Consider the following 12871-nt stretch of genomic DNA (forward strand, 5'->3'; position numbering starts at 1 on the left):
AAGTCAAGTAAAAATCCTCAATTTCCCAAATACATGTACCTACACTCTTAGACAATTATAGCAAACCCAGTTCAAGGAAAGTGAACATTCAAGATATTTCTGACAAACCTGCCATTTCAGTATTTTGCCAGTTATGTGAAACTGTCATCACACATTGTGAAGACATTGTACTATGCACCTATTGGGAGAATCATGCGTTATGGCGGAGGCAACAGTCGCCATAGCGACATTTCTAGTTCAAGTAATCAACATACAATTAAATTAAGTAAGAAATCAATTCAAGCGGGAGAACGGGAGATTCAGCCAAAATGGGCTTTCGGCGGGAGATCTCCCGTCAAAAGCGGGAGAGTTGGAGTCTCTGTCTGCTCATTTGCTCATACTCAGTATAAGTTGTTTAATTTTCTCAAATTTCGCTCATCACTGTTGGACCGTGAATTTTACAATTAGCGAGCGAAAAAATGCAGTTGTCACAAAGCCAGATGCGTAGTTTGCTGCCAGAGATAGCTGGCCGGCTGGCGATGAGTGGTAAAAGCACTGGCTGCTGCTGGCACCCTTTCCACGCATGCACAGCGCTTGCCGGCCCGGCCTGGATGGCCCCCAGTTATGGTGTCACCTTAAGAGGGCGCACTTCCATGAGCAGTTGCTCGAATCGGTCTATACAATTGTAGAAAGCCCTAGTACAATGTACGCCCCAGAAACCTATAGCACCGTGTGTGTATAGCACACTTAAACCTGGCAACTCGGGGATAAATGCGATGGATCACCGAAGTGATGCAGCTTTTTGTGCCTCCGCCACCAAGTGTCGCTGGAGGCATTATTGAATATATGAAATGAATGCAAACAGAGGGAAACTGAACAGAAATGATTAATTATTCGATTAATTTTGTGTTTTTTATGACAATGTGTATTAATTTGTTTGCTATTGCTTAGTTTGCATTTTTGATATCCGAAGAGGGCATGCTATTTTTTGCCCATGTGGAGCATGTGTGTCTTAGAAGCCGAAACTACAGGAAGTTATCAAGAAGTAAACTACGCATAGGCTGACTGGGGCTGGGATAATAATGATAATAATAACTATTTCTTATTGAGCGCTTTTACAGGACCTGTGCAAAGCGCTGTACACACATCAACAAACAACATTCACAAAGTATAGGAACAACATAGTTACAATTGAAATAGTTCAGTCTTGAGTTTCCTTCTAAACATTTCTTCTGAATCATATAGACGGAGTTGTTTTGGTAGAGTGTTCCAGACAACAGATCCAGCATATGAAAATGTACGTTCGAAAATTTTGGTTTTTGCTTGTGGGATTTGTAGGACTGTCTTATCATTTTGTGACTGGAGTTGATATCTGGAGGCTGTAGGGGTGGTTAGTAGGTTGGATAGGTATTGAGGAGCGGTATTCATCATGCATTTATAGACAAGAAGGGCTAGTTTGAAATCGATACGCTCTTTGATGGGGAGCCAGTGTAACTGCTTCAGTAAAGGAGCACTCAGGGATCTTCTCTTCACACCAAGCACCAGGCGAGCCGCTCGATTTTGAACTTTTTGGAGTCTTTTCACATCACTGACATTCATATTTGCCAGCAGAGAATTTCCATAATCAAGCCTGCTCAGAACTAGAGAGTGTACTGCATGGTTACATGCATCTTCTGTAAGATACTTTCGAACATGAGATATGTTTCTCAGATGTAGGTTTGCTGTCTAGCACACTCTACTGACATGATCTGTCATCGACAGTATCTGGTCAAAATGAACACCTAGATTTTTGCGTGGATCAGACTGGCAGCTATACACACACAAAAAAAAGGATCAAAACTTGTCCAAACTTTTGTTCTCTTTCTAATTTGAACACCTTGGTTGCAGCAGACTACTATACTGGAGGAGGAGAGCATGACAGAAGACAGTTTGAACACAGACACATCTAGAGCCTCCTGCTCCACAGCTAATGATTCTCATGAAGTTTCAAAGCTGTCAGACAGTAAGATGTCAAACACCAAAGACTTGGACGGTAAATGTTGTGAGCATGTTCCATGTTGATTTAAATTGAACACACATGAAGTACACCTGCTCATCAATCTTGTGTAGGGTTTGGATATGTGAATGAGTATGTATTTTGAAAGCACCCATCCCCTCCAACCCATGCCAGAGGGCTCTCATTCTTTGAGCAGTTGACCCCAAATGTGGCATGTGTGAGTGCTATAAAAGGTAGATGCGCAAGAGACCTTTCTTGTTAGTATGGCATAATGCGTTGCCGTGGCAGTGACAAATTTTCATAAAAACCACATAAAATGTTATGGTTCGAACTACTCTCGGATTTTAAGCAGTTCAGTTGAAATTATCCTATGTGATCAGTGTAATGTATAGTTGTGTGAGACACCTATTTAGTGAGTGTGAAGAAATCTGTTGCCATAGCAACAGCAGTTTTTTATGCAAATCGTACAAAAAATATTTGGATTGACTAACTCCCTTTAGTTTTTGAGTGTTAACTTGAATTTTGGCACATGTGACCACTGTAGTATGTAAAGTGCAAACCTCAATTGTCATTGTCGAATAATGCATTGTCATGGTAACAGCATTTTTTTTTAAAGGAAAAGCATACAAATTACCAGTGAACTGAGCTTACTCCCTCTGTTTTTTGAGCAGTTGAATTGAAATTTCGCACATGTGACCACTATAGTACATAGATGTGCAAACATCTTTCGTCATCGTTGAAGAATACATAACCATGGTAACATCATATTTTGAATAAAAATCATACAAAAATACTGGATTCTGCTAACTCCCTCAGTCCTGGATCATTTGGCTTGAAATTTTGCACATATGACTGCTAGAGTACGTAGATGTGCAAGCTTCATCTTTCTTAATGTCAAACCATGTGTTGCCATGGTAACAGTATTTTTAGCTCACCTGAGCCGAAGGCTCAAGTGATGAGCTATTGCGATCGCTCTCTGTCCGGTGTCCGTCATGCGTCGTCCGTCATGCGTCGTCCGTCGTGCGTAAACTTTTTACATTTTCATCTTCTTCTTGAGAACCCCATGACCGATTTTCACCAAACTTGGCAGGTAGGATCCCTACCTAGGGGATAGGATCTCAATTTGTTCAAATGGGCACCATGGCCCACCTGGGGGCCCCCAGGGGTCCTAAGCCCCCTAAGATTAAGGAATCTTTAAAATCTTTTCTAGAATCAGAAGTGATAGGGCTTAGATAATACTATGAGTTAGTACATTGATGACTGTAGTTTCAAGTTTGTTCATGGGGTTGGCGGAAGCAGGGGTGACCCCCCCCCCCCCCCCCTTGGGACCCAGGAGAGGGGATGGGGAGAAGTCCTACAGTTGTAATAGAGCCTGAATTGTACATGTTCATCTTCTTCTTGAAAACCTCATGATGAATTTTGACCAAACTTAGCAGGTAGCATCCCTAGGGGGATAGAATCTCAATTCCTTCAAATGGGCACCATGTCCCTCATGGGAGGCCCCTAGGGCCCTCCCCCATTAAGGAATATTTAAAATCTTCTACTCTAGAACCAGAAATGATAAAGCAAAGTTAATACCATGAGTTTGTACATTGATGACTTTAGTTCCAAGTTTGTTCATTGCAGATCTAGGGCAGCCTGCCCCCCCTACCCCACCCTGGTGGAGTTGAGGGGGGTGGGATCCATATGCAGACCTAAGTTTCCAATGTTCTCAGGTAAGAGTGTGCAAGAATGCTTGGAAGGTGAAATTGCGATACTCAGGTGAGCGTGTGACCCCCGGGTCTCTTGTTATGAAAATCATACAAATTACCAGTTTATTCAGCTAATACACTCACATTTTTGAGCATTTGACTTGAGATGCAGCAAATGTGACAAACATGATTTCTAAGTGAGCAAAACACATTTTTACTCAATGTTGAAAAATGGTTTGCCATGGTAACAGCATTTTTTTTCAATAAAAAATATACAAAATTATTGTGGATTGAGCTAACTCCTTTAATTTTAGATGGGGTATTAATCACATTCATTGATAGTTTTAGTTTAAGCAGGTACACCCACGCAGTTTTCATATTTATACCCCAACCCACACATAGTGTGTATAGGGTATAGGCTTATTATAGGAATCACTTTGAGGTCGGGCGGCTGGGCGGTTGGTGCAAAGTCTTGTGGCTCAAACTACTCTCTAAATAATTTTTTGAGCAATTGACCTAAGATTTGGCATGTGTGACCACTATCATGCTAGATGTTACAAAAAACATTTCCCACTTTTGACGCTTAATAGCTCGAAAACTATATATCAGATAAAAATTTGAATAGGAAAACCTATATATAGGTTTTCATATTCAAATCACCTCCAACTAAATTGTACACTATTCAGCTATTACTAATATCAATGACAGTTTTATCTGATATATAGTTTTGACCAAAATCTGGAACCTAACTTTGAAATCAATCGTTGATTTTATGAAACTGATCCTTATGTATTTCATCGTTTTTGACTTTTTGTTTTTTATTGTTTTTTTATGGAAATCATTGGCAACACTATTTCGATCATAAAGAACATGAAGATAATTGATTTTGATCAGTAAAAGTAAAAATAATGATACATTTATGAATTTTGGTCAGAAACAAAATTTGCATTGGATTTGTACATGAAATTACGTTTTGGGGCAATTTCGGGTCTGACATGCACTGACAAAATGTTGCGTAACAACCGTGTACCTGGGCGTCACGAGTTTGGTCTCAAAAGTTGCGCAAGACTTCAAAGAAAAAAGTCATGAAACGTCGCGGCGGGAGATCTTTACGTTCCAGATTTATCGCAAAAAATATCGAGGGGGGGCCAAAAAGCCCCCTCCCCCAGTCTTTTTAGGGTTAAAGCAGTTCAGCTGAAATATTGTACATGCAAACAATGTCATGTATAGTTGTGCAAGACACCTTTTTCCTGAGTGTTAAGAAATCTGTTGCCATGGCAACAGCAATTTTTATACAGATCCTCCACAAATTTATGGATTGACCTAAACTCCCTCAGTTTTGGAGCAATTGACCCCAAATTTGGCATGTTTGACCACTATCAATGATGTACAAAATACCTTTCGTTAGGGGCCACATAATGCGTTTCCATGACAACCACAAATTTTCATAAAATCTTACAAAATGTTGTGGATCAAACCACTCTCATTTTTTTTGACCCCAATTGACCCCAAATTTGTCATGTGTGACAACTATCAAAGGTAGATGTGCAAGACATCTTTTTTGTTATTATTGCGTAATACATTGCTATGGCAACAGATTAGATTAACTACTCTCAGTTTTAAAGCAACTCAGTTGAAATTCAGCATATACCAGGGTGGTCCACAACTTGAAATTTTAGCATGTTGCAAGCTCAGAATCTGAGAATATTGCAGAAATTGAATGTGCGCGGAGCGCACACGATGAGTACGTAGTACGCAATATTTTGCTGCTTATCTCTCTTTGTGCTGCTTACATTCAATGTTCTCTCTCATGTTTTGCACACAAATATCTAAAGTACCTGGTAGTTTGATGTTTCTTATGTTATGCACATGTTTTGCACATTTTTGAATACTTGCAAATTGCAAATTCTTGAGGATGTTGCATAGCATGTTGCTGGCTTTTTAGGATGTTGCACAAGAATTTTAGCATGTTGCAGCGACATACTAAAACCCCTCGTGGACCACCCTGATATACGATCAATGTGATTAGTTGTGCAAGATATCTTTTTCATGTGTGTGAAAAAATCTGTTGCCATGGCAACAGCAGTTTTTTATACCAATCATACAAAAAATATGTAGATTGACCTAACTCCCTCAGTTTTTGAGTATTTGACTTTCATATGATATTATGATCTTCACAGTATGTAGCAATGTGAAAAACACATCTTTTGTCAATGTTGAACAATGCATTGCCATGGTAATACTGTAAAACATGATATATTCGCGGCACAAAATTTTCGCAAATTGGAGCCGACGGCCTTTTTTGTGGCATGAAATTTTCACGAATGGCCACTGGTGTTCAATGCATATAATGTAGACGAGAAATTTTGCGTGCATTTTAATTTTGAGAATCTTAGCGCTCGCGAAATTTGCGAAATTAAAATGGATGCAAACATTCCTCGTTTTACAGTAACATTTTTTCCACTAGAAAGCTTGCAAAAATATTGTGGATTCAGCTAACTCCATCAGTATTTGCGCATTTAGCTTGAAATTTGGCACATGTGATTGCCTTAATATGTAGATGTGCAAACTTCCTTGTTTCCTTATTGTTGAACAATGCATTGCCACGGTAATGGCATGTTTTGATTGAAAATCATACAAAAATACTGTGGATTTAACTAATTCCCTTTATAGTCTTTGAGCATTTGGCTTGAAATTTGGCACGTGTGAATACTTTAAATAGTACGTAGATGGACAAACTTCATCTTTTGTCGTTGAACATTGTGTTGCCATTGCAACAGTATAATTTGATTGAAAATCATGCAAACATATTGTGAAATCAGCTAACTCCCACTGTTTTTGTTTATTTGGTTTGAAAAATGGCACATGTGACTGCTGTAGTTTGCAGATGTGCTATGCAGATGTGTAAACTTTATCTAAGTTCATTATCAAAACATTTGTTGCCATGGTAACAGTGTACTTTTAATGAGTTTAATACAAAAATACTGTGGATTCAGTGAACTCCCTCAGTTTTCTAGCATTTAACTTGAAATTTGGCACATGTTACAGAGCTCTATAGTACGCAGATGTGCGAAGTTCATCTTTGGTCTTGTTCAAACAGTGTGTTGCCATGGTAATGGAATATTTTTGTTGAAAATCATACAAAAATATTGTAGATTCAGCTAACTCCCTCAGCATTTCAGCATTTGGATCAACATTTGGCTATGAAATGGGATTGTGCAAAATTCATCTTTTGTTAATGTCAAACATTGTGTTGCCATGGTAACAGCAGTTTTTTGATGAAAATTATAGAAATTACCAGTTTATTTATCTAACTCAGTTTTTAGCTCACCTGAGCCAAAGGCTCAAGTGAGCTATTGCGATCGCCCTTCGTCCGTCGTGCGTCATCCGTAAACTTTTTACATTTTCATCTTGAAAACCCCAAGACCGATTTTCATCAAACACTTCAGGTAGCATCCCTAGGGGTTAGGAACTCAATTTGTTAAAATGGGCACCATGTTCCATCCAGGGGGCCCCCAAAATTAAGGAATCTGTAAAAATCTTCTTCTCTAGAACCAGAAGTGATAGAGCTAAGTTAATATTATGAGTTAGTACATTGATCACTGTAGTTTCAAGTTTGTTCATGGGGGAATCAGGGGTGCCCCCTTGGGACCTAGTTGAGGGGTCCTAATGGGGCCTAAATTGTACATTTTCATCTTCTTCTTGAGAACCCCATGACCCATTTTCACCAAACTTTGCAGGTAGCATCCCTAGGGGGTTAGAAACTCAATTTGTTAAAATGGGCACCATGCCCCACCCAGGGGGCCCCCAGGGGGGCCCAACCCCCCCCCCCAAAAAAAAAAAATGAAGGAATCTTTAAAAATCTTCTCTACAATCAGAAGTTATAGAGCTAAGATAATACTATGAGTGAGTACATTAATGACAGTAGTTTCAAGTTTGTTCATAGCAGATCCAGGGGTGCCCCTCTGGGGGGGGGGGGGGGGGGGGAGTGGGGGTGGGAAGGTCCAAATGGGGGCCTGAATTGTACATTTTCATCTTCTTCCTGAAAACCTCATGATGGATTTTCGTCAAACTTGGCAGGTAGCATCCCTAGGGGGTCAGGATCTCAATTTATCACAAAGGGCACCATGCCCCACCCAGAGGACCCCAGGGGGCCCCAATCCCCCCAAATTAAGGAATCTTTAAAAATTTGGGCCCTTACTGTACATTTTCATCTTCTACTTGAGAATGCCTGGTCAAATTTTGGTAGAGCTGTGAATAATTTAGATCAGTGACTGCGTGAAAGGTGAACTTGCAATACTCAGGTGAGCACTAGACACGCGGGACTCTTGTTTAACACTTGACTTGAAATATGTCACATGTGACTGACATGGCTTTCTAATGAGCAAAACATCTCTTTATTCAATGTTGAACAATGCACTGGCCATGGTAAAAACATTTTTTTTTTTTCAATAATAAGCATACAAAATTATTGCTGGTTAATCCAACTCCTTCAGTTGAAAGTGGGGGTATTGGTTTTTGTGAAAGGTGAGGAACAGCTGAAAGCCCTATGATTGTATTATTGCTTACAGTGACAGGGATTGGGAATCAGACCCTCTTTGAAGAAATCAACATGCGCATTCCTGATGACACGACTGTGAACGTGGATGCCCAAGGGCCCATCAAGTTCAGCATATGGGTTTCATTTGCGGAGATATACAATGAGTACACCTATGATTTGCTAGAACCACTGCCCAAGGAGAAAAAAGTACGTCGTCAGGCCTTGAAACTGGCAGAGGACAAACATGGCAGTATCTACATCAAAGGTACCACATAATTATGTTTGTTCAGACTGCATGCCTTCTGTAGATGTAGATGAGTTCTGATGTGTTTGATGGAACACAGTATTTAGTGTGTGGTTGAGGAACATTTCACATCTGAACAGAAAGCTCATTTTAATCAAGAGGATGAAACATATTTTGTTTGACAGTGCTACAAATCTATCTGTTCACTCACCAAGGGCAACTAAAACTCACTGTTGGGTAAGTGAAATGAATGGGAACTTAACTGCTGTTAAATGAAAATGGCCATCTCTCTTATGCCTGTTTGAGCAAGTGAGAGAGAAATTTATTGTCATGCCCTATTTGATGTATCATTATTTTGACTGCATGGCTAAGAACATGTCAATTTGATACTGGAGAAACTTGATAAAAGAAGGAAGTTGTTGACTCGGCACTTATCCTCATCATACCCAGTATCTTCCATTAGCAAGTCAAAACACATGAAGTGGAGTTTCATCAAAATAAATATGATATGCCTATGAGGCTGTGTATATGCCAGAAAAATAGCAGCACCAGTGAGAATTTTTATGACCATATGAAGAGTGTGTGACATTCTGCGATGAGAATGTGATATCCATGTGATTACCACTTCCCAACCAAAGGCTTACGCGTGCAAAAATTGTGACATAGTTTTGCAAACATTTATATTCAGTGTGAGTGAAAAGGTCAAATATTTCAATGTTTAGTGTTAAAATATATCGCAATGAAAATGGGCCTCCTGAAATCCTGAGGGAAATACTTGATCGATTCAGGTCACAATGCCTGTAATTACCAGGTAACCATGAAAGACAGCAAGTGTTATGCATGGCTCTGGGTGCAGGCGTGAAGGAGTGGAGGAAAGGAGAAGGTGTAGAGGAAGTTATCAAAGGTTCTTATTTCTGAAACCAGGCTTTTACTTGTTTTCTCTTTGTTTTCTTTGCTAAACACCGATCTGATGTCAACCATGGGCACAAAGGTTGCCAGTCTGATCATTGGCCAAAATTTTAGTATTATACTGAGTCTGTGGAAGAATATTTTAGACTTTAACATATAGTATATAACAAGCAGAATCTTGGTAAAGCCTATTTCCGTTACACATTTCATTTTTCAATCTAGAAAACTGTTTCATTTAAGTAAATACACACATTGTATCTAGCATAATGAAAAAGCTCATGGTTGACCTCCTCCAGAAGGCAAAAGGAAAATACGAACGTCAGTTACAAGTTGAGATATTGTATAGTATCAGTAGTGGATGGTCTAATTTTTGTTAACTTGGTATCAACATATGGGGGGGGGGGGGGGACTGAGGGCCCCTGTGCAGACAGGGATAAAACTGCTCATCTATCTTATTTCCTACCCTGCATTATATTTTTTCCATTTATTTAGGTCTTAAAGAGATCCAGGTAAGCAATGCGGATGAGGCCTACAGGATTCTCAAGATTGGACAGAGGAACCTCAGCATTGCAGCAACAAAGCTAAACCATTGCTCTAGCAGAAGGTTTGTGAAGGTTAAAAGGAACCCGTTAAAGGAACCCGAGTGGTACATTTATGCCACATTTCATGGCAAACTATTGTCCTTCATTATACTGAACTGTTTTCTTAACCTCACATATAGGCTTAGATATTGTAGGAGTTCTATGGGAGATCCCAGCTACCCACTCTAACCTGCCTTCTCCAATCTCACAAATAGTTACTTCTGCACTCATAAAAACTTGAGTGTGATTAGTTTTTGTCCGTTTGCTTTATGTGATGGCGCTAGGTGAGGGCTTCAAAACTTCTACACAGAATTTTGACCTTTGACTTCTTTGACCTTTGACCTTGATTTTTTGACCTATATTGTACATTTTGCTACAAAATGCTACTCCTTCGCCATTTCTAACCCGATTTCGATTCCGTTTGCTTTATGTGATGGCACTAGGTGAGGGCTTCAAAACTTCTACACAGAATTTTGACCTTTGACTTCTTTGACCTTTGACCTTGATTTTTGACCTATATTGTACATTTTGCTACGAAATGCTACTCCTTCGCCATTTTTAACCCGATTTCGATTCCGTTTGCTTTATATGATGGCACTAGTTGAGGGCTTCAAAACTTCTACACAGAATTTTGACCTTTGACTTCTTTGACCTTTGACCTTGATTTTTGACCTATATTGTGCATTTTGCTACAGAATGCTACTCCTTCGCCATTTCTAACCCGATTTCGATTCCGTTTGCTTTATGTGATAGCACTAGGTGAGGGCTTCAAAACTTCTACACAGAATTTTGACCTTTGTCTTCTTTGACCTTTGACCTTGATTTTTGACCTATATTGTACATTGGCTACAAAATGCTACTCCTTCGCCATTTCTAACCCAATTTCGATTCCATTTGCTTTATGTGATGGCACTAGGTGAGGGCTTCAAAACTTCTACACAGAATTTTGACCTTTGACTTCTTTGACCTTTGACCTTGATTTTTTACCTATATTGCACATTTTGTTACAAAATGCTACTTCCGGCGGGGACATATGTTACGCACTGCGTAATTTCTACTTTTCCTTGTTGCTGTAAAACTTATACTTTTGAATTGATTTCTTTGTAACAAGAAAAAATGTATAGTTTACTGTATTCTGGATACTGAATTTTTGTGTTACCAGCTGAAAATATTATCACAACAAATATAAAAATGTATATGATTGTTCCAAAGTTCTTGATGTATGGCAAAAATCACTGCATTGCACATGAGCAAGTGCTTGACATGCACAGTTTGATGGACATGTAATTGGTGTCGCATGGTAAAAACCTTCATGAGGGACACATTCGTCTATTTAATGCCTTCATTTTGCTGTTATTTACACTTGACTGAACTTTTTGTGATACACCTCTTGATCAGAAACTTAATTAGACTCAGTGATTTTTCCCAACTAATGACTATGTGTATGCTCAATGTCCATGATGAGTCAAAGTGAAATAAAAGCAATGCTCGAAACATAAAAGTGGCATGAACTCCAGAAAACCCTGTACAATTACACATGCATGAGAAGTCATTCAATCTGCCAAATTGCTATGTACGTGAATGATGTAATGCAGTATGTGACAGTGTAGTCTTATGTGCAGAATGGAAGAGGATGTAAGATGAATTCCCAGCTATTAACAGATAATATTGTGGCAGATTCACCAATTGTGTATTTACTTCTTTGTTTTGTAGAACTTAACATTGTGGATTTTCCACTTTATTGTCTATAACACCAGTATCTATAATTGGCAGGGATACTGCTGTTTATGCTCTGTGCTTTTAAAGGGAACGCAAACCCAAAGAGCAATGTGGATTGAGTGAAAGAAGCAACATTAGTAGAACACATCAGTGAAAGTTTGAAGAAAATCTGACAATCGATGCAAAAGTTGTGAATTTTTAAAGTTTTGGTGTTGGAACCGCTGGATGAGGAGACTACTAGAGGTTATGACGTATGAGTGGACAACAATATAAAGAAATTCCACAAAAATTCATTTTTCATGAAAATTACAAATTCCATCAACTTGATACTGACATATCTTAACCCTAACCAGGCCGGGCTTATTACCTTTGGCATAATCTACCAAGCTATTTAAAAAGAAATGGAAATTTTCGTCATAAAAAAATGCTAATATATGCATAAAATCATACATTTTGCTCTAAATCAGAAATTAAAGATCCTAGAATCCTAATTTTTGGTGAAAACATTCTTTGTGGCATTCCTAACAATGTACTTGAAAAAAAATTTGGTATCCAAATCAATTTCTTATGTATTTTATTGTTTTATGAATTTCTTATGTATTTCTCTGTGTTTTCGACCTTTTGTTTTATCCTTTTTTTTCCGCAAAATTTATGACAGAACCTATATCAAGCATAATTATGCTAAAATTAATTAGTTTCAGCCTATAAAAGTGAAAATAATCATATCTTTATGAATAAGAAGAGAAAACTCAATTTGCATAGACTTTACACACAAAATCACATTTTTGAGCCATTATCGGTCTGACAGGCATGTATGAAACATTATGCAGCGTTGTAACGGAATGCACGATTTTCGCAAAAATGGTGTCAAAAGATGCGCGAGACTTAAAAGGAAAAAGTCAGCCAACGGCGCGGTCAAAAAATTTCGCACGGCGGAGTAGTTGCGAAAAATGTCGGGGGGGGATTGATTCAACCCCCCACCCCGGCCTTTTTAGGGTTAAGGGTAGCAATTATCCCCCCTGCTTTCTGAAAGCGGTTAGTCAAGTGCTCTTTCATAATGCTAGAAAAGTGAATATTTGTTGAATTTCCTGTATATTTTCTTTGTATTGTTGTCCACTCATACATCACAACCTCTCATAGTCTCCTCATCCAGCGGTTCCAGCACCAAAACTTTAAAAATTCATAACTTTTGCATCGATTGTCCGAATTTCC

General features: G+C 38.8%; 1 protein-coding gene across 5 annotated transcripts in view; it reads left to right on the top strand.

Annotated features, from left to right (window-relative positions):
• The window catches only part of LOC139711016 (uncharacterized), a 239463-nt gene that overhangs the window by 71590 nt on the left and 155002 nt on the right, over nucleotides 1–12871 (top strand). For 4 of the 5 annotated variants that reach the window (XM_071622933.1, XM_071622938.1, XM_071622937.1 and 1 more), the window contains exons 5-7: nucleotides 1867–2011; nucleotides 8238–8471; nucleotides 9852–9963. In XM_071622933.1, the coding sequence (XP_071479034.1) occupies nucleotides 1867–2011; nucleotides 8238–8471; nucleotides 9852–9963 (491 nt within the window). The remainder of the gene's footprint in view (nucleotides 1–1866; nucleotides 2012–8237; nucleotides 8472–9851; nucleotides 9964–12871) is intronic. The other variant, XM_071622936.1, reaches the window with a different exon arrangement.

The sequence above is a fragment of the Diadema antillarum genome, unplaced genomic scaffold (genome assembly GCF_040938485.1).
Source record: "Diadema antillarum isolate AM-2024a unplaced genomic scaffold, OU_Dant_1.0 seq00001602_RagTag, whole genome shotgun sequence".
Taxonomy (NCBI): Eukaryota; Metazoa; Echinodermata; class Echinoidea; order Diadematoida; family Diadematidae; genus Diadema; species Diadema antillarum.